Here is a 25756-nt window from a genome sequence, read left to right as displayed (position 1 = left end):
ACCAACTATATGACAGGTACTATATGCATTTTGCATTTGTTATCTTTAATGCTCACAAAAACACTTGCACTGTAGCTATTATGATATCCACTTTACCTGAAATCCCCTCTGAAGTTAAATAACTTGGTCAAGATTACACAGCTAGTAATTGGGTTCAAAACAGGTCTATCAAACTCTAAAGTTGATACTCATTCTAGTTCATTATCCCACCTGCTTATACCAATCCATGACATGAACTCTTCACTGATTTTTACTCATTTCTTACTTCACAATAAGCCATTCAAGAAAGCAAGTCAAGAAATGTTAGGAAGTAAAAGGTTCCCTCCCATTTTGGCTCACAAGCTCTATTTCATATCAATAGACTAACAGTATCATCTTGAACTCGTGTTGTCCTTTTTAATCCCCTTGACAAGCTCAACCCAATTTTAAAACAAAAACTAGAATAAGTTTAAAAGTTTCTTTCCGGCAACTGACCTAAATGAAATTAGAGGAGACCACATAGGTCATGTGCAGAGAAAGCCAAAGTGAGGACATTAAAATATGGCAAGCCCAAAAAGAACAGAATTATAAAGAAGAAATTCAAATGATGATTTATAATAAACTTTAAAAACATTTCTTAAAAATTCCTCTTGGGTACTAAGCCTTTCTTCACAGTTATTTTTAATGTCATGGTCATGAAAAAGAAAGGCTGAGCAACTGTTCCAGTTTGAAGACTAAAGACAATTAAATGCAATGTATGATCCTAACTGGATCCTAGATGAAGGCAATAATGCCTGTTACTAAAGGCATTATTAAGAAAATTGGTTAAAACTTTAATGTATACTGTATGTTACACAAGAGTATTGTATTAATCTTAAATTTTCTGAATTTGATAGTTATACTATGATTACATAAGAGAATACTTTTGTATTCTGATGTATTTAGGAGTAAAGGGGCATAATATCTACAACTTATTCTCAAAAGTTTCAAGAAAAAAGAAAATACACACACACATGTATATAGATCTCCAGATCTATATGATAAAATGTAGCAAAACTGATAAATGTTGGGAGAAGAATGTAAGAAATTCTTTGTACTATTCTTGTCATTTTTCTCTAATTTTAAAATTATTTCAAAATAAAGTTGTTTTAAATCCCTAATGCAAAAAAGAATTTTTAAGTATTTGTTTTAAATCCCTAATGCAAAAAAGAATTTTTAAGTATCGGAACAGATACTTTTGGAATTTCATTTCAAACTAATACAATAAGGCCAGGGTAGAAAGACAGAAAGGTAGGTAGGTAGGTAAAATCCCACTACAAGGTGCCCAATTTACCCTGAAGGTCTAAAATATTAAAATATCACCTTTTCTCATAATAAGAGCATTCTACAAAGCTCTACTCCATTATTTAATTCAGATAAACAAATGATCCCTCTTCTTTACACCACAGGTGATTTAAACAACTATTTCTTATTCTTCTATTAATTACAATCACATGTTAAAGTGCTACAAACAAAAAAAAAATATTTGTAAAGTTCCACGTATATTTTTATTACATCTGACCTAATGTCCTACTCCCCCACCTGCTCTTCCAATCTTGGCCTCTTCTGTTTCCCATCCTCCACATAATTCTCCACTGCAGATGTCACTGGAATTCTCCCTGACTGAGGCATTGAACCATTTCCTCATTGTCTCGTGAAACACTTTACAAATAGTTAACCTACAGAGAAAAGGAAGGTTTTAAGTTGAACTCTGTGTGTATGAAAGAGTATGTGGATGTGGTTTAAACAAACTCTTCAAATAGTATATGAACTCTACAAAGATTTACCTTTGACAGATATATGCATATTAAGTATGCATAAATGTACATAATATATATTCAGTTCTATATTTTCAGTAAGAGAAACTGCTTCCACCTTCCAAATTTAGAATCAAAATTTTAAACATTTATTTAAAAGATATTGTACTCATGCTCCTTACAGATGATGAACCAAACCTTCTTAAAGTGAACACTACATAGCACCTCATTATTCACAGTTGTTACAGGTTTTAACAGATGTTTAAGTTATTATAAATGGGACACTTGCACTTAGTTGACCTACTATATGAATGCTGAGTTTTCTTAATCATCTTACAGTTTAATGATACTAGACAATACTTACAGAATTCAGGTAAGATAATTGAAAAAAAAACTCAAAAAGCACTGTGAGATCAGACAATATTAATACGAAACTAGAAAGAAATAAGTATGTGTGGAAAATGGATTTCAAATTACAGATACTTTCTATGTTAATGAAAGGATACACACATCAAAAAAAAAGAAAAAGAAAAACCACCTATCTCCCAAAAGAATTCAAAAAAATTAAAGATGCAGCCCACTGAAAAATTCCCAGTACAACCTGGACTTGATCATGAAATGCTTCTTCGGCCAAAGCAAAGGTGAGTAAATAATCCTTTTGTCTCTGGTATTCAACTCTGAAAGCTATGAAAATTCTGAACTCTGAGGAATGAGGAAAATGTGCAGAGTATTTACAACAGACCTTTAGGCTTCAATTATCCAGATCTGACTCTCTCTCACATGCTATTTAAAACCTGCAATACTGAGGTGCCCGCATGGCTCAGTCAGTTGCGCATCTGACTCTTGATTTTGACACGGGTCATGATCACAGGGTCATGGGAGCAAGCCCCACATCGGGCTCCACGCTCAGCGTGAATTCTCTCTCCCTTTCTCTCTGTCTCTCTTCCTCTGACCCTCTCCCCCATTTGCATGCTCTCTCTCTCTCAAAAAAGTAAGACAAAATTAAATTAAAATAAAATAAAACAGAGCTGCAATGTTGAATTGTGTTATGAAGAAGATAAAAATAGGAGATAAATATTTTTAATTCAAAATAAGTCACAAAATGTGATTTTTGCCACATGGTTTTTATCATTATATTCAGAATTTCACTGAGTAGGCTGACGTAGAAAGTAATACTAGAGATGAGGCCTTATAAAATGACAAGATCCAGTTTTGTAGTTGTCAAATACAGAATGTTTATTGTTAATATTAATTTATAGTACACTGTGAAAAGTTAACAGTGCATATTATAATCCCTAGAGGAAACACTAAAAATCTAATACACCTTTGCAAAGAAAACAAAAAACAAAAAACCAAAAACAATAAAAGAAATATGGATTTAAAATAATCCAAAAGGTGGCCATAAAAACCCCAAAGAACAAGGTAAAAATTTAAACCTAGCATATCTATAATGTTAAATATTAATGGACTAAGCATTTCATTTAAAAGGCAGAGATTGGAAGAACAAGTTTTCAAAAAGCAGCACTTAACTAAATACTGTTCACAAGAAAGAGGCGCCTGGGTGGCTCAGTTGGTTGAATATCCAACTCTTGATTTCAGCTCAGTTCGTGATCCCAGGGTCAGGGGATCCAGACCCAAGTCAGGCTCCGCACTGAGAATGGAGCCTGCTTAAGATTCTCTCTCCCTCTGCCCCACGCCTCCCTTCAATAAAAGAAAAAAAAAAAAAGTAAAAATGCAGAAAAAATATAGCACGTGAACACTAACCATAAGAAAGCCAACAAAGCTATATAAATTTTAGACAAAGCTGACTTCAGACAGGAGCATTACCAGAGATAAAGGGCATTTCATATAAATGAAAGGGACAATTCATCAATCTTATACATTCATAAAACAGAAAGAGAGAACAACTGTTATGCATTTTATTTTTCTTGCCTCACCGCTCTCTTTACTACCTGTATCCAACATGGTACTCAAAGGCCGGGGCAATGCACTAAGGCAATAAAAAGAAATAAAAAGCATCCAATTTGGAAAGAAAGATGTAAAAAGACTTTTTCAAAGACATTACAATCATCTACATAAAACATCGTAGGTAGCTACTAGAATAAGGGTGTTTAACAAGATGGTCAATATATGCTACTCTTTCCTTCATTCTTTAGGGTACAAAGTCAATATACAAAAATCAGTTGTGTGATAACGAAATGCTATTCAGTGAGGAGCAACAGAAACTCTCATTCCTTGCTGGTGGGAATGGAAACACACACAGCCACTTTGGAAGACAGTTTGACAGATTCTTATAAAACTAGACATACTCTTACCCTAAGTCCCAGCAATCACGCTTCTTGGTATTTACCCACAGGAGACGGAAATTTCTATGCAGACAAAAACCTACACATGGATGTTTAGAGCAGCTTTATTCATAATTGATTAGGTAAATGGATAAACTGTGGTACATCCAGACAATGGAATCTTTTTCAACACTAAAAAGAAATGAGCTATCGAGTGAAAAAAATCAATCTGAAAAGGCTACATACTGTACGATGTCAAATACATGACATTCTGGAAAAGGCAAAATCAGAGAGACAATAAAAAGTCAGTGGTTGCCCAGGACTCAGGGTTAGGGGAAATGTGAGATGGGCGAGATGAATAATAGGTAGATTTTTAGGACACTGAAAATACTGTGTAATATTTTAACTACAGATATACATCATTAAACATTTATCCATATACATAGAATGTACAACAAGAGTGAACCCTAAGATAAACTGGACTTTGAGTGGTTATGATGTATCAGTGGAGGTTTATCCTTGGTCAAAACAAAACAAAACAATCATTCTGGTGAATGATGTTGATAATGGGGAAGGCTATGTCTGTGTGGGGACAAGGATATATGGGAAATCTGTGTACCTTCTCTCAATTTTGTTGTAAACCTAAAACTGCTCTAAAAAGAATAAAGTCTTAAAAAAAAAATCAGTTGTACTTCCATACATAGCAATAAAACAACTGAAATGTAAAGGATGTTCAGACTTAAGAAAAAAAAAAGCCAAAATGTCTAATAAGAAATAGGTAAATCAAACCATAATTTATCAACAAAATGTAATACTATACTATCATTTAAAACAGGTAGAAAATAAGGAACCATATCCTCTACATCAATGTTTCTGAAAGCCTTTTAACTCACGTCATCATCTTATCCCTTTATTTCTTCTTTTTTTTTTAATTTTTTTAAGGAGGCTTCACACCAGGCCAGAACCCCAGTTGAGGTTTAACTTACAACCCTGAGATCAAGACCAGAGCTGAGATCAAGAGTTGACACTGAACCAGCTGAGCCACCCAGGCTCCCCTCATCCCTTTAAATAAATATTAAAAAACTCATCTTTGATGAGATCTGAGATTGATGAGAATCAATCTTTCTAAATCTCAAGATTCTCATCAGGAAAATTAAGGAGTGGATTAAATTATTTTTAGGCCTGTCAGTCTAATACCCCATGGCTTACTCTGTTATTATACTTGGCAAGGATATGCTCTATTAGTTTTTTTTATGTAGTACCAAGTACACTGTACCTTTATTACGACTTTCTAAAAACTGCCATGAAAATCATGATCCATTATCCACATTCAGTACCCTTTCTCCGGGCTTCCTACACCATTTGTTTTAAAGGCCTTTTTAATCCAGGAATTCAGTTCCAACTTCTAGGAGTTTCTTCTACAGAAATACAGTGCTAGAAAATATGTACAAAGATATGTGTAAGAATATTTATTGTAGCATTGGTAGTAAAACAATTTAAAACACTGGAAACAACCCAAATTTCCATCAATGGGAATTGTTTAATTAAATTAGGGTATTTATTGCCATATAACATTCAACAGTTTCGAAGAGGTAGATCTATACATAATACCCCAAAATTAACAGACTCTCTTCTTTGAGCAAAATATTGTAACTTCTCTGAAATCCAGCCTCTTAAAAACCAGACACTAATAATACCTCCTTCTAGGGACTCCTGTTAAAGATTAAATAATTAATACACGTGAAAGCCTAGCTCAATGCACTATACAAACAGATATTCAATATATGTTACCTTTCCTTCATCCTTCAATCATTATAAAATCTTCCTAACTGGTTTCTCTTGCTCTAATCACAACAGATTTTCCAAGCCATTTCAGACAATAACTTTCCAAAAACATCATTTAAAAAAGTATCAATCTCAGGGCACCTGGGTGCCTCAGTCAGTTAAGCATCTGACTCTTGATTTCGGCTCAGGTCATGATCTCAGGGTTGTGAGATAGAGGCCTATTGGGCTCCACGCTGAGTGTGGAGCATGCTTAAAATTCTCCCTCTCTCTGCCCGTCTCCCCACTTGTGTGCATCCAGGGGGCCTGGATGGCTCAGTCGGTTAAGTGTCAAACTTCGGCTCAGGTCATCATCTCATGGTTCATGGGTTCAACCCCCACTAATAGCACAGAACCTGCTTCAGATCCTCCGTCTCCCTCCCTTTTTGCCTCTCCACTGCTCATGTTCTCGCTCGCTCTCTCTTTCAAAAATAAACATTTAAAAAAGTAAACAGTAAAAGTAAAACTCAATAAAATATAAAATATCACTTTCTTGCTAAAAACACTTGCTAACCAGAAAAAAATTGAAACCCCATATAGCTACACCATCACACAACAGCTCCATTTTACCTTTAAAACCTTACCCCAATGACGCTTCTCAGATAGGAGCCTATTATGACACGCTTCAAAGTCTGCCACCTAACTGACATTTGAATGTGCAGTGCATATTACTACCTTTATGACTTTGATCATTTCCAAATGCAATTCTCATCCTCCTACTGCCACCCTATCCAAACCTATTCATACTTCAAATACATACTCAGTCTCATCTTCCACAAAGCCATTTTAAATTATCTCAGCTTACTAATTTGTTTCCTCTGAAAACTGTCTTGGAGTGATTTTAATATTCACACACACACACACACACACACACACACACACACACACATGCACACACACACACTCAGATCCTAACTGAAAACAGTCATCACTTGACGCATACATGCTAAGAATGAAGATTTTCAGTAATTAGTTGAGCAATACAACAAAGTCTAAATTACGTAAGCAGGAACTTTTTTATTTAAACAAGTATATAAACAACTATAATTATTATAATTAATAATAAATTAATAATTTAGTATTAAATACTTAAAGTAATTCCTGGTATATTTCCCAAGCTTTCACAATGTAAATAGACAACTTGAAAATAATGGTATAGAATTAATGACTAATAGATTCCTTATGCTGTACTTTTCATCTCCATGACCTATTGTATAACTGGAAGTTTGTACCTCTTAATCCCCTTTATCCATTTTGTCCATCCCTCCACCCACCCCCCGTCTTGTAACCACCAGTTTGTTCTCTATGTTTAAGAATCTGTTGGGGCACCTGGGTGGCTCAGTCGGTTAAGCACCTGACTTCAGCTCAAGTCATGATCTCACAGTTCATGAGTTCAAGCCCCATGTTGGGCTCTGTGCTGATAGCTCAGAGCCTGGAGCTGCATCAGATTCTGTGTCTTCCTCTCTCTCTGCCCCTCCCCCACTCATGCTGTCTGTCTGTCTCTCTCTCTCAAAAATTAATAAACATTTAAAAATTTTAAGAAAAAAAGAATCTGTTGTGTGTGTTCAGTTGTGTGTTTTTTTAAGATTCCACATATAAGTGAAATCATATGGTATTTGTCTTTCTCAGCCTTATTTCTCTAAGCATAACATCCTCTAGGTCCATCCATATTATTGCAAATGGCAAGATCTCATTCTTTTTTATAGCTGATTATTCTGCTGTGTGTGTGTACACATACACATCTTTATACATTTATCTACTGATGGACACATGGGTTACTGGCATATGAAGCTTCCAGATGAAAAGTATAGCATAGGGAATATAGTCAGTAATGTAGCAACATTTTATGGTTAACAGATGGTAACTGTACTTACCTTGGTGAGCACTGAGTATTGTGTAGTACTCTCAAATCAATATTTATACACCTAAAATTAGTACAATATTCAATAAAAAAAAAAAAGAATACAAGACAGTCCCTGAAAAAGGAAGTTAGAGGCACAGTGTGAAATGGGAATCAAAAAAAGCAGCAGCTCTCTCAAGCCTGGACATCTACATAGCTTGAAGGGGAAAGGAGTAAATATTGAATCAACCCCTAACATGAGTGAACAGCCTAGATAAGTCAGCGTCTACTTCATTTGATGTTCTGCTTTGGTTTGATTTATAGTGTTTGGTTTCTGCTAACCAGGGGCCTTCTGTTTACAACCTGAAATATTTTGTTCAGTCAGAGTTGCTAATGGGGATAAGGGGCATGATTAAAGACACAGAAGGAGGTGCCAAAAAAGAGCAATAGAAGAAAAAACACTAGGAAATGCTTTTGAGTTTACATCACACATTATACAGCCAATAGTCACTGGAACCTCAAAGCAATATATGAAGATAGGAAAAGAAAATCATGGTATAGCCAAAGACCCATAGTACCTATAGATACTTTTAATATAAGTTCCATAAAACAAGTTTTAATTTTGTTAATATTCCTTTGTATGTGCCAATTTAAGTTAGTATACACTTCTACTAAAGAGAAGAATCTCTTTATAGAGGGAAGAATCTCTTTATATAGAACTCTCAGTATTTCAAAATTTTTACTAATTTTTTGGTTAAATATCTCTTTCACATTATAAAGACCAAGGACAGCATCTAAAGACAAAATTACAAGAGACTCATGTAAAGAAACTTCCCATATTCTCCAATTCTCTAACCACCAAATCATATCTCCTAAGTTTGTGCCTTTTTTTTTTTTTTTTTTTAGGATTTCTATATCCCACGTAGGTGGGGATGAAGGGAGGAAGGGAAGATTATTTTTGTTTCTTTTTTTTTTAATTTTTTTTTTTAACGTTTATTTATTTTTGAGACAGAGAGAGACAGAGCATGAACGGGGGAGGGTCAGAGAGAGGGAGACACAGAATCTGAAACAGGCTCCAGGCTCTGAGCTGTCAGCACAGAGCCCGACGCGGGGCTCGAACTCACAGACCGTGAGATCATGACCTGAGCCGAAGTCAGTTGCTTAACCGACTGAGCCACCCAGGCGCCCCTATTTCTGTTTCTTAATATCAAACCCTTCATTATGTATTTTCAAGTTTAGCCCTATCCTACTTGTTAACCATCACCCCCAGATTGTTCCAGAAAAATGTATTCACCATATAACTCCTTTCAGACCCCAAGAGTCACAAAGAATCTTTTCTCAATCAAAATAAAACTCACAGTAACTGGCTTCAAGACTCCCTATCAACTGCAATTCTCCCAACAGAGCTCTCTTAACCTGCCCCAACAAGGACTGTTCAGTGAAAAGTTAAGAAATCTTTCATTATCTAGCAGAAAACTGCACAGTGCCAAAGTTTCTTAAAATGAAATTTTTTGAGGGGCACCTGTGTGGATCAATCAGTTAAGCCTCCGACTCTTGATTTTGGCTCAGGTCATGATCTAACAGTTCATGAGTTTGAGCTCCACATCAAGCTCTGTGCTGACAGTGCAGAGGCTGCTTAGGATTCTCTTTCCCTCTCTCTCTGCACCCATCCCCCAGCACCAACCCCCAGCTCGTGCTCTTCTCTCTCTCAAAATAAATAAACATTTTTTTTAATGAAATTTTTTTCATACAAATTCAGCTTCATAACTTTTCAGTTCAATCACAACTGCCTGGAGGTACTTCAACACGTCTCTTTCCCACCCTGCCATGCTACTTAGCTAAGAATGCCCAATGTAATAAAACCTATACCCTTGAATATAGGGCATCTCAAAGGTTCAACAATATAGATCTATTAAAAATCCACCTATTCTTGGGGTACGTGGCTCAATCATTTAAGCGTCCAATTCTTGATTTCGGCTCAGGTCATGATCTCATGGTTTGTGGAATCAAGCCCCACATTGGGCTCTGTGCTGACAGCATGGAAGCCTGCTTGGGATTCATTCTCTCTCTCAAAATAAATAAACTTCAAAAAAAAAAAGTCAACCTATTCTTTTATTTTAAGAATACACCATTCCCTACTATGAATAACATCTTATTTTTATGTAAAAAGAACTCTAATACTTTAAACATCCAAAAAATGCTTTTCCAAACAACTTACTAGTAAAAAAACCCAAAACATTTTAACAGCATTTTATCATTTGCTTCATGTTGATATGCACTAAGTTTTTAAACATTTTAAGCTGCTTTATTTTTAATAAAATATTGTGCTTTGTCCATCATAAATACTGCTTTGAAAATTTGTTTTAATGGATAAAATTATCAATACATGTTAAAATGGAAATAATGACAAACCATTTACTTTTAAAAAGGCAGGAGAAAAAAAGAACTACTCCTATTATCATAATGGAAATAAATCCATTTTCCCTTACTGAATCAGGTTTTACTCTGGGATTAGGTTTTAGGACTATTTTACCTAACTCCACAACAGAAAATATATCTAACTTATTATTATTGTTCCAAGTATAGCAATTGAATTAACACATTTCTAATTGCTGAATATTCTCCAAATTCGATTAAATAACACAATAAGAAAATGTCTAGGTTATTATTACCCCAAAATGCCACCAGCGCACCAACCTTCAACCTGTCGGGGATCACAAGAGAAAAGGGAAAAGAGAGCCAAAAGCAATGAGAAAGGGATAGACAAAAAACATTTTTCACTATTCCCCAAGGCATGTCCTGCAAGGAATAAGTGATGATCAAAAATGAAAAAGAAACACAAAATGCTGGCAAAGCTGAGGCAAAAAGAAGAGAGATAAAGGTATGCATTAAATTGACAATATAATGTGTATGTCTCCAAAAACAAACAATGGGTCCTCGTCTACTGGCTGGTGGCTAAAATTCACCTTAATGCATACAATTCTGCATATAATATAAGCCTGCACTTTCCAACTATGCAAAAGGTTAGCAGTTAGCTGGCTACTAGCCTATTCCTATACAAAACTTACCATTTTATATTTGAGGCACTGCTATTGTGTCACACAGGCTCCTCAAACCCAAACCAAAAACATCATCACTCTTTCCCCCAATTAGCTATTTCTCTTCTTATACTGCTTATTACTATAAATATTTACCAGTATCCATCTCATCTTCTAGCATGTTTAAAACTAGCAATTTTTTTTTTTTTTTTAACTCTAATATGAAGCACCTGGGTGGCTCAGTTGGCTAAGCAGCCAACTCTTGATTTTGCCTCAGGTCATGATCTCATGGTTCATGAGATTGAGCTCCGTGTCAGGCTCTGTGCTGACTGTGCAGAGCCTGCTTGGGATTCTCTCCCTCTCTCTCTGTCCCTCCTCTGCTCTATATGCATGCTTTCTCTCAAAATAAATAACCATTTAAAATAAAATAAATTGAAAAACTGTAATAGTATCTATTTAATTTCTTGTCTTTTTCTTTAGTTTTTTTAAAGTTTATTTATTTTGAGAGAGTGAGAGCATGCATGCACGAGCAGGGGAAGGGCAAAGAGAGAGGGAGAAAGAATCCCAAGCAGCCTCCATGCTGTCAGCATGTAGGCCAAAGGAGGGCTCAAACTAATGGGGCTCGAGCTCACAAACTGGGAGATCATGACCTGAGCTGAGATCAAGGGTTGGACATTTAACTGACTGAGCCACCCAGGCACCCCTCTTGTCTTTTAAAATCAATATACAAATATTTATTTATGGGGTGCCTGGGTAGCTCAGTTGTTAAGTATCTGACTTCAGCTCAGGTCATGATCTCACAGTTCCTGAGTTTGAGTCCCATATTGGGTAAGCTCGAGACCCACTTTGGGAGAACTCATGTCCCACTTCACATGAGCACAAGCCACGCTCCGAGTGAGCATGAGCCCCACTTCGGGTAAAACATGAGCCCTGGGTGAGCCCCACTTGTCTGTCTCTCTCTCTCTGCCACATGTGGTATTCTCTCTCTGCTGCTCGCTCACTTGTGCCCTCCCTCTAAATAAATAAATAAATAAATAAATAAATAAATAAATAAATAAATAAATAATCATTTATGTATGTCTATAGTTTACTTTAAAATGGAGCACTCTGGGAGTTCCCAAGTAAATATCAAAGTGAACATACTTGATAATGGATGCAGAAAAATGTGCCATTACTTTGTCTTTTTTACAAAGTGGTGCTGGAACACTTGGCTATCCATCTGAAAAAATATATAATGGACTTCAATCTATACCTTGCCCTAAACACAAAATTAATTCAAATTTGATCCCAGATATAAATATAAAATCTAAAACTAAAAAACAAGGAGAAAACCTTGGTAGCCCTGGGTTAGGAAAAAGGTTAGGAAAAGATTTCTTAGGTTCAATACTAAAAGCACAATCCATATAAGAACAAACTGAAAAACTGATTTTATCAAAATTAAAAACTTCTGCTCTATGAAAGGCACTGTTAAGAGAAAAGACAAGCCAAAGACTGGGAAAAAACATTTTCAAATCACATATCTTATAAAGAACTTGCATCAAGAATACATATAGACCTCTCAAAACTCATTAATAAAACAACCTAATAAAATAGACACTTCAACAAGGAACATACAAAGACATGCAAATAAGCATATGAAAAAATGTCAGCATCATTAGTCATGAGGGAAATGCAAATTTAAAACACAATGTGGACATGATCTCATGGTCCATGAGTTCAAGCCCCATGTTGGGGTCTGTGCTGATTGATAGCTTGGAGCACAAAGCCTGCTTCAGATTCCGTGTCTCCCTGTCTCTCTCTGCCTCTCTCCTGCTTGCACTCTGTCTCTCTCTCTCAAAAATAAACATTAAAAAAAATTTTTTTAATAAAAACAAAAAATAAAACACAATATGGGCACCAGGATGGCTCAGTCAGTTGAGTGGCCAACTCTTGATTTTGGCTCAGATCACGATGCCAGGGTCATGGGATTGTGTCCCACATGCTTGAGATTCTCTATCTCCCTCTGCCCTGCTCACCTTCTCTCTAATCAATCAATCAATCAATCAATCACAATGTATACCACTCCACACGGATTAGAATAGGTGAACCGAACCAAACATTGACAAGGATGTAGAGAAACTAGAACTTTCATACACTGCTGGTTGAATGTAAAATGGAACAACCATGTTGGAAAATAGTTTGGCAGTTTAAAAAAAAATTTTTTTTAATGTTTACTTATTTTTGAGAGAAAGTAAGAGTGCAAGGGGGGAGAGGCAGAGAGAGAAGACAAAGAATCTGAAGCAGGCTCCTGGCTCTGAGCTGTCAGCACAAAGCCTGAAGTGAGGCTCAAACCTACAAACCCTGAGATCATGACCTGAGCCAAAGTTGGATGCTTAACCAACTGAGACACCCAGGTGCCCCAAGTTTGGCAAATTCTCAAAAAGTTAAACATACAAATACCATACAATCCAGCCATTCCTCTCCTAGATATTTACCCAAAAGAAAGGAGAGCATGTGTGCATACAAAAACCTTGTATACAAATGTTTATATGTTTTATTTTTTGAGTCAAAACCCCTAAACAATCCAAATATCCATCAACAGGTAAAAGGATGAACAAATAGTCATACATCCATACAATGGAATACAACCTAGAAATAAAAAGAAATGAGTTGATACATACTACAACATGGATGGTTCTAAAAATAACTCAGATAAGTCAAAGAAGCCAGGCAAAAAAGCATACATATTGTATGCTTTCATTCATATAAAACTCTAGAAAATGCAAACTATTTTATAGTGAAACAAAGATCAGTAGTTGCCTAGGCTAGGAGACAAAATAAAAGGAGGGATTACAAAGGAGCACTAGGTAACTTCTGGGGGTGATATGCTTATTATCTTGAGTGTGGTGTTTCACAAGTATATATACATACTTCAAAATTTATCAAAATGCACCCTTTAAAAATGTGCAATTTATTGTATGTCAATTATATCTCAACAAATTATTAAAATTATTAATAAAAAGTAAGTTTTTTGTTCTTGGGAAGATTTTTTTTTTAATGTTTATTTTTGAGAGACAGAGAGAGACAGAGTGTGAGCAGGGGAGGGGCAGAGAGACAGAGAGAGAAAGACACAGAATCTGAAGAGGCTCCAGGCTCTGAGCTGTCAGCACAGAGTCCGAGGCCAGGCTCGAAGTCACAAGCCATGAGATCATGACCTGAGCCGAAGTCAGACGCTTAAACGACTGAACCACCCAGGCGCCCCAGAGTTTGTATTTTTTATTTCAAATGTTTATTTATTTATTTAGAGAGAGAAAGGGAGAGCGCAAGCAGGGGATGGGCAGAAAGAGAAAGAGAGAATCCCAAGCAGACTCTGCGCTATCAGCACAGAACTTGACATGGGGCTCAATCTTATGAACCATGAGATCGTGACCTGAGCCAAAGAGTCAGACGCTTAACCAACTAAGCCACGCAGGTGCCCCTTTTCTTTGGAAGATTTCTTAAGAAAGGGTAAAAATCATGAAAGATCAGTAACTGCCTAAAAAAGAAAATGAAAAATTAAAATTAGTGGGTACTTAGGTGGCTCAGTCAATGGAGCATGCAATGCTTGATCTTAGGGTTTCAAATTTGAGCCCCATGTTGGGAGTAGAGATTATTTTTAAAAAATAAAATCTTTAAAGAAAAATTAAAATTAGGTTCAGTGGATCCTGAGGTATGCCAATGGTTAGAACACATACAATATAAATAAATATATACCACATATCTCCATGATTTTACAATCTTTAAAAAAAAGCTTACTACTTTTGGAGGATGTTAGGAAATCAACTCATTTTTTGAACACTAATATATGAAAAGGAAAGGCAAGCATTTATTATGCCCTTCCTATAATGACTCTACCTCTGGGTAACCAAACAGTAGATATTCAAGAGTCTCTTTATAGCTAATAAATGAAGTAACAGAATTAGAATATGATGATTTTGAACCCCCACTGAATTAACAAATGTAGGCACTGCATATTTATGGATGTTAATTTTACAAAAAGAGATAACCATGTATAATAAAACCTTGGTTTGTGAAGATAATTCGTTGGAAACATGCTTGTAATCCAAAGCACTTGTATATCAAAGAGAATTTCAAGAACTATTGGCTCAGTTGTGATCACGTGATGTTCGGCATCATGTACTACTCATATTCCAAAACATTGCTCCTTTATTCAGTTAAAATTTATTAGAAATGTTTGCTCATCTTGCAGAACACTCATAGAAAAAGTTACTTGCAATCCAAAGTTTTACTTGCTTCCTGATCAAAGAACATACTATCACCTGTAATAATCCTACCAACAATTTTTTTTAAATAATCTCAAATGAAGTCTGATCAAATCTCTAAATCCAACTAATTTACGGGAAATCGAGAACAGAAAATACACTGAACCTGTAATTTTTATAAAAGATACTTGAGAGATCAACCAGTTGCAATATACAAGGTTGATTGAAAGTATTTACAACTTTAAAATATATGAACAAAAAGCTTCTGAAATCACTGAAAATCTTAACACTAGACACTGAATTCCATATTAAGGAATTATCCTTTGTTTTTAGACATGATAGCAACATTATGGTTCTGTTTTAAAAAGCAAGAGAAAGAAAGACCTCTTTTTTTGTTTTAATTTTTTTTTTCAACGTTTATTTATTTTTTTTGGGACAGAGAGAGACAGAGCATGAACGGGGGAGGGGCAGAGAGAGAGGGAGACACAGAATTGGAAACAGGCTCCAGGCTCTGGGCCATCAGCCCAGAGCCTGACGCGGGGCTCGAACTCACGGACCGCGAGATCGTGACCTGGCTGAAGTCGGACGCTTAACCGACTGCGCCACCCAGGCGCCCCGAAAGACCTCTTTTAAAGACACATACAAATATATTTATGGACTACATGTTACGATTCTGGAATCTGCTTCCAAATAATACAAGGGAGAAGTGAGTGGGAATATAAAAGAAATAACAATGTCCATGAATTGGTCATTTTTGAAATTGAGTGATGAGTACAGAGAGGTTCAGTGTTCCATCTGGTCTACTTTTGTATACACTTTAATATTCTACCATGAAAAGTAAGAAAAGATATCTTGTTGAATTCATTTTGTAACTATTTTATATACATTGATATAAAAATCCTAAATAAATAAAATTGACAGAGGCCAAATTTCCTCTTTCATACTGTCCTTGTCCTTTTTGGTATTAAGATTGTACCAGCTTAAAAATATAAGCTGGGTGGGTGCCTGGGTGGCTCAGTTAAGCATCCAACTCTTGATTTCAGCTCAGGTCATGACCTCACAGTTTGTGGGATCGAGCCCCGGGTGGGGCTATGTGCTGACAGCGTAGTCTGTTTAGGATTCTTCCTCCCTCTCTCTCTGCCCCTCCCTCACAATCTCTCTCTCCAGCTTGCTTTCTCTCAAAATAAATAAACATTAATAAAATATGTATACAACCTGGGTGACCATCTCTTTCTATTCTCTGAAAGCTTATATAAGATGAACAATTTGTTTCATAATGGTTTAACTGAACTTTGTAAAACCATCTGGGCCTTGACAGCTACATGCAAAAGGGAAGATTTCAAAACCTAACAATGTTTTATCCTTTGATTTATAATTACGTTGCATTATAGGCTACATACCGATTATCTGCCATTTATTGCATCTTGCTTCATGACTTGGTATGTAGTCAAATGTCATAAATGTTCTCTGTACTTAAAAATGTACATGATCTGGGGTGCCTGGGTGGCTCAGTCAGTTAAGTGTCCAACTTTGGCTCAGGTCACGATCTCATGGTTCCTGAGGTCCTGAGGTCGAGCTATGGGCTGACAGTTCAGACCTGGAGCCTGCCTCAGATTCTGTGTCTCCCTCTCTCTCTGTACCCTACTTCACTTGCATTCTGTCTCTGTCTCTCTCCAAAATTAATAAACACTTAAAAAAAATTTTTTAAGTGTATAATCTAATTATTAGGTACAGGGTTCTATAAATGTCATTTGCTCAAGCTTGTTAATCTTTTATTCAAATCCTCCATTTTACTAATATTTTATTTACTTGATGTATTAATTATCGAGAGGTTAAATAAAATATTAATACCATTTATCATTCTAAATGTCAATTTCTTAGGGGCACCTGGTTGGCTCAGTCAGAAGAGCATGCAACTCTTTTTTCTTTTTTTTTTTTTTTTTTTAACGTTTATTCATTTTTTGAGAGACAGAGATACAGCACAAGTGGGGCAGGAGCAGAAAGAGAGGGAGACACAGAATCTGAAGCAGGCTCCAGGCTCTGAACTGACAGCACAGAGCCCAACGTGGGGCTCGACTCACAGACCGCAAGATCATGACCTGAGCTGAAGTCAGCCAATCAACCAACTGAGCCACCCAGGTGCCCAAGAGCATGCAACTCTTGATCTCTGGGTTGTGAGTTGGGCCCCACATTGGGTGTAGAGATTACTAAAAATAATCGTAAACTTAAAAAATAAGTAAATAAATAAATGTCAATTTTAAAATATATATTGAAGTTACATATACAAATACATGACTTATCTTTTCCTAAAAATATTTTAGTTTTCCTAATGAAGTCTCTCATTCTTAATGAATCTTCTTCTAAACCCTGATAATGCTTTTGTCTTAGTCTAATTTTTCTTAAAATTAATATAATTGTGACTTTTTTTTTTTGGTTCCTTGTGTTAAGGTGTTTTAGATCCATTCCTCATAAGCAGCAACATAATTACTTGTTTGCAGCTTTTTTAAAAAAATCCCATCCTGGAAGCAAAAATAATATAAAAACAGGGAAGGGGACAAAACATAAGAGACTCTTAAATATGGAGAACAAACAGAGGGTTACTAGAGGTGTTGTAGGAGGGGGGATGGGCTAAATAGGTAAGGGGCATTAATGAATCTACTCCTGAAATCATTGTTGAATTATATGCTAACTAACTTGGATGTAAATTTAAAAAATAAATTAAAAAAAAAAAAATTCCATCCTGGAGCCTCCATGTTTTCTCTGGCAAGTGTATTCTGTTTACATTTCTTTTTTTTTTTTAATTTTTTTAATGTTTTATTTACTTTTGAGAGGGAGAGAGAGACAGAGTGTGAGTGGGGAAGGGCAGAGAGAGAGGGAGACACAGAATCTGAAGCAGGCTCCAGGCTCTGAGCTGTCAGCACAGAGCCCAATGCGGGGCCCGAACCCACGAACTGTGAGATCATGACCTCAGCAGAAGTCTGACACTTAACCGACAAGCCACCCAGGCGCCCCTGTTTACATTTGTTTTGATAATTGACATAATTGAAATTATTTTCATCCATCTTATTTTGTTTTTAATATAGTACGCTTTTACTTTTTAACTTTTCCTTAAATTTTAACAGGATTATCTGAAAGTAGAATCAATACTATTATCCCTTCTAAACAGTAAGAACTCAGAAAGCTTTAACTCAGATTACTACCCTTCCCGTCTTATGCATTATTTTCTAGTACGGTATTTAATTCTTGTGCATTTAAGTTATTTATTGTGTTGTTTTATACAATCACATTGCCAGATTAGTCTACATGTTTACCAATCTTTAACTTTGCCTCTTGCATGCTCTTCTACATTGTGGGTTCAATTTTCTCCTATAAAGTACAAGTACTTCAATAGTTCTTTCAGTAATAGTTTATGAGTAGTAAACTCTCCACTTCCAACTCAATATATTTATTTCTTCATTACTTTAAAGTTTTGAGAATTAGTTTATGTTTCCTTGGCACTTCAAAGATATTAATCTATTAGTTTTGGCCTCTATTCACTCATGATAAGTCTGCTAAACTAACTGCCATCCAGTTACAAATAACTTATCTTTTCTCTCTGGTGCCTTTATTACTTTCTCTTTCCAGTAAAGGCCCAGAAATTTCATGAGGATGTACTGAATTGTCCATTCATATTCCTTCTACTTACAGATTGTTCATTTATTTTTAGGCACAGTCACATAAAAGAGAAAAAGTGATTTGAGAATGACTATTTTCTTAATTCTCCCTAAGACTATTCAGAACTAAATCCATACTAAATGTATGAGACATTAGTGTTCTCAAACTGTAGCATACAAAACACCTGGGGAACTTATTTAACTATAAACTACTGGACTTCACCCACAGTTTCTGACACAGTAGGTCTGGGGTCCTGCCATGAATCTGCATTTCTAACAAGCTCCCAGGTGATGCTAATGCTAATGCTGATTCTGCTGGTCAGGTAATCATGCTTTAAGAACCACTGTCTTAGGATTTAGCATAATTATCTCATGGAACCCCAGTTGAGAAGGACTGTAGGGATTTTGTCCTGCTTCTTAAATCTAGAGATAAGTATTTATCATTAATTCTAAACAGAATTTAGCTTTAAATATTGTTACCTTCTGTTTCTTTCTCTTTCTCCCACTGCTTCTTGTAGAATTCCAACTACATAAAATAACAGCACTTAACTGTCCATTATCTGTCCAGACCTGCTCCAGTTCATTCTTTACACAGCCCCCAGGCTAAAAACAAAACCTGATCATATCACCTCTCCTACCCAAAATTGTTTACCGGCTCCTCTATATCTATAGGAGCAGGTCTTTTTTTTTTCCCCCCATTTTACCTTAGAGAGAGATAAGAGCAAGCAGGGTGGAGGGGAAGAAGGGAGGAGGGAGGAAGAAAGAGAAAGAGAGAGAAAGAGAGAGAATATCTTAAGCAGGCTCCACTCTCAGTATGGAGCCCAACATGGGGCTCAATCCCACGACCCTGGGATCATGACCTAAGCCAAAATCAAGAGTCAGACGCTGACTGAGACACCCAGGCGTCCCTGGAGCAGTTCTTTATGGGGAGGGAAAATGGATAGGCTTCAGAGTACATGTAAACTTTTGAGTATTTACATTATGTCACACATATTTTTTTAATACTACCAAATAGGCCTGTGTTCTAAGTCCATTTAAAATTGCTAATCTATTAAATTCAAATGAGTCAGTATGATACATAAAGCTTTTCTTGATCCATGCCTGCCTATCCTACCCTTGTACCATTTTGTGCACACCACGCTTTCAAAATTTCTCCATTATACACACATTATCTCCACCTAGAAGAGAATGTCCAATAGGCCTCCCACAGGCCTAACAAACTTCTTCTCCTCCCAAGAGTCCCAATATCACCTCCTCCTGGAAACCTTCCCCAATCCACTTGAGAGTTAATTGCTCCCCTGTATATTCTCTCTCAGCACGTTGTAAAAACATCCACTATTACACTGCACCCTTCTAATTACTGGTCTACAAAACTATCTTCCTTTATAAGAATATGAGTCATCTCCACCAAGAACTTAATCATTATCTTTAAATCTTAATAGTATATACCCAAATGTTTGTTAAATATATAAATATATTGCCTAAATATAATTTTTCCTTGGACTCAATAGACAGAAGAATGTACTAAGAATTTTCATGTCTGTTTTCATCTAGATTTTCAAGGGAACCGGAGATTCAGTGGCAGTAAATAGCACCTAATCTAGTTTTGTTCTCACATTTCTCCAAAATACTTCAAAGCATCAAAGCAAGGATTATGCCCCTGTAAGTTCTGACACCTGCAATGTCAGTACAACCAAGAGAAAAACACTGGAGGGTAATCAAATCTAAAAGTTCAAAAATCTTCATTTAAAAAAAAGAGAACTCTCATTTTATTTCATAAACACGTCTACTTGCTTTGTCTATTTAAAACACAGATGCATATCACAAATTCTGAGATGCCTTGTCATTATTTATTAAAACACCCAATAAAATCCCTTTACAAAAGTATATACCATACAAAGGTAACAACAGTGAGTTGTTCTCTCCTGGGACAGAGGATGGAAATGTGAAGAGCCAAGAAAGAGGTCCTTTGCTTTTTACTTTCCAAATGTTCTGGGTATCATCTGAATTTTTAAAAATAATATACCACTTTAGCAACCAGAAAAACATAATGAAAAAAAAAAAAAAAGAGCCATATCCTATGTCATGCTATTAAGAAAACAGCTTAATTACGAAATTATTTTAATATTATTCTTACCAGATTTAAGACCTGAAATTTTGAAGATGGCACTTGGTTTCCCATTTGTGACAAATCCTAGGAGTTGCCATACAGGCATCCCATTTGAATCAGGGTAGGAAAAGTAGACAGATCCTCCCATTCCCTCAGGAAACGGGATTGTTCCCAGCATAAAAACCACAACATGGTTGATACTTTCATAATCAGGCAAGTCAAAAACAAATTTATCCTCTGCCACTTGCTGTGCAGCTGTTTGCACCTAGAAAATAAGAAACTCATCTTAGTTCAATAGTTTGAGGAGTTTCTAGAACACTTACAGTATTGCTTGTTACCAAGTACAAGGAATTATAGACATTATACCCAGTATAACCTCAGGTTAATCTGATAGTCTATACGGAATTTCCAAATATACCAAAGTGTTAAATTTAAAAAGAAAATCCAAATATATACATATTCAGCCTTAAAATGATCATGTAATGAGTGTAACCTTTAAAAAACATAACTAAATTCTTTCTGAAGTGCCCTGAAAGGAATTTACTTACACAAGTAAATTACTATAGCTTCAGTATGTTACAGAAATGAAAGGCTGTTCAAAATACCACACCACCAAAGCCTTATCCTCTAGTATAAAGGTAAAGAACTTCAGGAAATTAAAATGGGTAAGCAATCCAGAAGGAATTAGTTAATCCTCATTATTTGCAGATTCCATATTTGCGAATTTGTCTACTCACTAAAATTTATTTCCAAGCACAAAACCAATATTCATCACCCTATGGTGGTCATTCATGGACATGTTAATGGGCAGAGCAGCAAAAATTCTGAGTTGCCTAATGCACATGTTCCCAGCTGAAGTGGAAAAAAGTTAGCTGTGCCTTCTTGTTTCAGCTCTCATACTGTAAACGAGTGTCCTTTTCACAATCAATTTACTGCCATGTTTGTATTTTCTGCTTTTTGTTGGTGATTCTGATATTTAAAATGGCCACACTGAAATGCTGGCTGGTATTCCTAAGTCCAAAAAGGTTGTTATGTGCCTTATTTAGAAAATATGTTACATAAGTTTCATTCAGAAATGAGTTATGGTGTTACTGGCTGTTAAGTTCAATGTTAATGAATCAACAACACATATTAAATAACATGCCTTTAAACAGAAACATACAAAAAACAAAGTTATGTAATGATAAGTTGATAAAAACTGTCATCAGAGGCTCAAAGAAACCTAACCCTGTATTTCCCCTAGGGGAAACAATTCATTATTTACCAAATCAATGTTCACAATGACTTCACAGAACCTAATTATTGTGAACAACGAAAATCAACTGTACATAAAATGCAAAAATTCTACCTCGAATGTGCTAAGTGGGAACCTGTAAAAGTTTCCTCTTGACTCATTTCATAATCTAACTTTCTGTTCTAGAATTGAATGTCAGTTTCTAGAATGAGATCTTATCTTATTTTGAAGTTTGAGAAATCTACTTCCACAGAGAAAATTCTTTTATCGACTTCAAAAAAATTATTGGTAATTGCCATATCACATCCATCAGCAAAAAGTAGTAATTCTAGGGCACTCAGGTCGATAGGCGTCAAGAGTTAACATGATACAACGTTTTTTCGTTTTCTTTTTAATTGCTATGGCCATTGACTCTATTGACCAAAACACCAAATCTGAATCACTACCAGTATTTTTAAGACTCTTAATGGTCAATTCTTATTACCCAGAATGTAACTTCTTTTCCTTTGCTAGTATTTGCTGTTACAAAAATGCTTATTTTTTCTTTTAATTTTTTAAGATGTTAACTTATTTGGGGGGGGGGGGGCTGGAGGGGCAGAGAGAGAGAGAGGAGACACAGAACCTGCAGCAGGCTCTAGGCTCTGAGCTGTCAGCACAAAGCCTGAGAGGGCTCGAACCCACAAACCACCAGATCATGACCTGAGCCAAAGTCTGACACTTAACCGACTGAGCCACTCAGGTGCCACTACTTTTTTTCTTTTACAATATCCTAGCTACTCCTACAAAGAAACTTTAAAAATTTTTAGTTACATGTTATCAATAATCTAATATGAATTGTCCTAAATTTAGTCCCAAGAGATGAAGGATGAATGTTCTTTTGTTGTTTTGGTTTTATTTTGTTTTTGTTTTTGTTTTTTTAAGCATGAATGTTCTTAAAATCAAGTTCCGATTTCCTCTTCTGAAGTTTTCCAACCCTATTAAAAACTGTCGAGTTTAAACACAGAGAACAAAACAAAGGAAAAACATAAATATAAAGACAAACTGCCTGTATTAGTATTAAATTCAATTTCACCAGTTTTTGGCATGCACATAATCTTAAAAAAACATATGAAATTATGGTATTTACAAAGCATGAAATAGCCATCAGGCAAAACAAGTATTTGTTAAATGTCAACTCTAACAAGCACCATTCTGTAAATCTGTATTATGACACACTAATCCTTGACCTTAGGGGAAAGAGAACTCTTTTAGTTAAGAAAAAATTTTCAAGGAATGAAACTGAGTTCATAATTTTAGGTTAAGTGGGTGTTTCTGGTTAGAGAATAATGAAGTTAAATTTTGGATGTCTCTAGGTCTATTTGCCCTTCATTGTGATTAACATGTTCTTTGATTAACTAAGAGTCAAACACCTCCCAAAAAGCTTATCTTTAAAAAACCCCTACTGGAGGGGCACCTGGGTGGCTCAGTCAGTTAAGCCTCCGACTTCAGCTCAGGTCATGATCAAGTTTATGAGTTCGAGCCCCATATCTGGCTCTGTGCTGACAGCTCAGAGGCAGGAGCCTGTTTCAGATTCTGTCTCCCTGTCTCTGCCCATCCCCCACTGTTTCTCTCTCTCAAAAAAAAAAAAATAATAATAATAACAATAATAAACGTTAAGAAAGAAAGAAACCTCTACTGTATTTCCATTACAGAGGTTAGGTGTTAGGTTAAGTAGACACAGGTATTGCTATAATTAAATGTCCTTCTCAATCAGTTGACAACGTGAGAGATACATGGATCTATGTGCTTTTCTTTAAAACACACACACACACACACACACACACACACACAGGGGCACCTCCGTGGCTTAGTTGCTAAAGCATGTGACTCTTCATCTCGGGGTCATGAGTTAAACCCACGTTGGACAGAGAGGTTACTTAAAAATAAATAAAAACAAAACACATACACACATTTTAAATACCATTCATTAAGGACACTCATTCATACAAGTCCCACACTCACCCCAGGCTGGTCCTTTCATTTTCCCTGCCAACAGCAGGGAGCAATCCAAAGTTATCTCACCAATATTACCAATTACCACCATCACCAAAAGTGGACTCCCAGTCATTCAAGAGACTGACAATAAACTTTCTGTGGCTAGTCATCTCCAATTTATCTTTGTGGTTTCTTAATGTACAGAACAAATTATCAAAAGTTGGTAAAAATTTTAATTCAACAAAGGGGCTGCAAAATTTAACTAAGCAGGGAGAAAAAAAGAAAGAAAAAGAACTCTGGGTGAAAGGAGTCGAGTCTGAAGTGGATTTCTGGGTGGTTTCTAAGGGAAGCAAGGTTCATTCTCTTGATTATTCTCAGATTATTCCTGAACAATTCTAGGTGCTGATCTCATTTAACGCTAATCATCTGGCAAGGCAGGTTATTATCTCTTTGGACCAGTAAGGATTTTCGAAGCTCATACCCTTCTGGGGTACCTCAGCTATGACTCACACTTAAGTTTTAGGTGTTTCTATCAGCCAACTTCCAATTACCGTAAGCATATTTTTACTGGGGTCCTTCCAAAAGGCCCGAAAAGGTATATACACTGCCCCGGTACCTTAATCTTTGAGAAACAGTATGTTACAGACTAGATTCAAACGCCAGGTTTTTCTCTAACTTATTTTATGAGCTCAGGCGTGTATTTAAACTGCCTATTGAGGGGCGCTTGGGCGGTTCAGTCGGTTAGGCATCCGACTACAGCTCAGGTCATGATCTCTCGGTCCGTGAGTTCGAGCCCCGCGTCGGGGTCTGTGCTGACAGCTCAGAGCCTGGAATCTGTTTCAGATTCTGTGTCTCCCTCTCTCTCTGACCATCCCCCATTCATGCTCTGTCTCTCCCTGTTAAACGTTTAAAAAAAAATTTTTTTTTAAATAAACTGCCGATTGAGCTTAAGTTCCTCAACTGCAAAACAGAAATTATGATAACTATCTCACGAGTTACGAGGGTTAAATGTGAAGTGCCAAATTAGCGCTACCTAGAAGGCTGAAATTATGAGAAAGGGACAAAAGGCGTGCATTGCCAAGCATATAGATAATCCACACTCGATAAATGGTAGCTAACGTGGCTACTATTTAAATGACTAAACAGAGCTGAGGGCAAAGAACGAACACCCCAACACCCACTCTCCACCCTAATATGTAGCTGGAAAGAACACTTAGGGGGTTTCCCCGCATCTCTTGCACCGGAGCACCCTCCCCTTCCCGGGGTTTCGCCCTCGGGTGTCCTGCCCCCTTCCTGATACCACCCGGCCCCATCCTCACCAGCCTCCCTGCCACCAAGCAGCCAAACATGGCGGCGACTCCGCTCAGCCGGCAGGGACCCGAAGCCGGCAACTAGAAGTCCTGGGGCTCCTGCCCTAGTCGAGCCCAAGAACGTTCCAGAACATGCGGGACGACGCCTGCCCCTCCACTACATAGCGACTAGGCCAGTGGCAGGAACGCCTTCTGCCCCGCTCGGCCTCTGACCCCACTTCCTAGCCAGCACGCCCCTCGGGCGACGAGTACTTCCGGGGCTTACAACCAGCCTCCCCAACTAAGGGAGAAAATCATGCCAGAGCCTGTTCAAGACTACAAATCCCAGAGGGCCCTGCGTCGGTTTCCGGTTTCCGGGAGGAGCGTCTCTAGGGCATGTTTTTCAGGATTGTCCAGATCCCAAATTCCCGAACTGCGGGCGGGTAGTTGTTTCTCAGTGTTGTGTGACATTTAGAGATTACACTGCGCTTTACAA

At 36.7% G+C, this 25756-nt stretch overlaps 1 protein-coding gene across 3 annotated transcripts in view; it reads right to left on the bottom strand.

Moving 5' to 3' along the window:
* Positions 1-25520, bottom strand: part of HIKESHI (heat shock protein nuclear import factor hikeshi) — a 42356-nt gene extending 16836 nt beyond the window's left edge. Inside the window, exons 1-2 of one of the 3 annotated variants that reach the window (XR_008290531.1) lie at positions 25291-25520; positions 20791-21028 (exon numbers count right to left, since the gene is read on the bottom strand). Coding sequence is in view for 2 of the 3 variants with exons in the window: in XM_053203759.1 (XP_053059734.1) it covers positions 20791-21028; positions 25291-25320 (268 nt within the window). In the remaining variant the exon portion in view is untranslated. The remainder of the gene's footprint in view (positions 1-20790; positions 21029-25290) is intronic. The other 2 variants (XM_053203759.1, XM_015074902.3) reach the window with 2 other exon arrangements.
* Positions 25521-25756: the final 236 nt, after the last annotated feature.

This window comes from Acinonyx jubatus, chromosome D1, assembly GCF_027475565.1.
Source record: "Acinonyx jubatus isolate Ajub_Pintada_27869175 chromosome D1, VMU_Ajub_asm_v1.0, whole genome shotgun sequence".
Classification (NCBI taxonomy): Eukaryota; Metazoa; Chordata; class Mammalia; order Carnivora; family Felidae; genus Acinonyx; species Acinonyx jubatus.
Note: the sequence above shows the minus strand (reverse complement) of the source record. Positions and strands in the feature narration are given on the sequence as shown.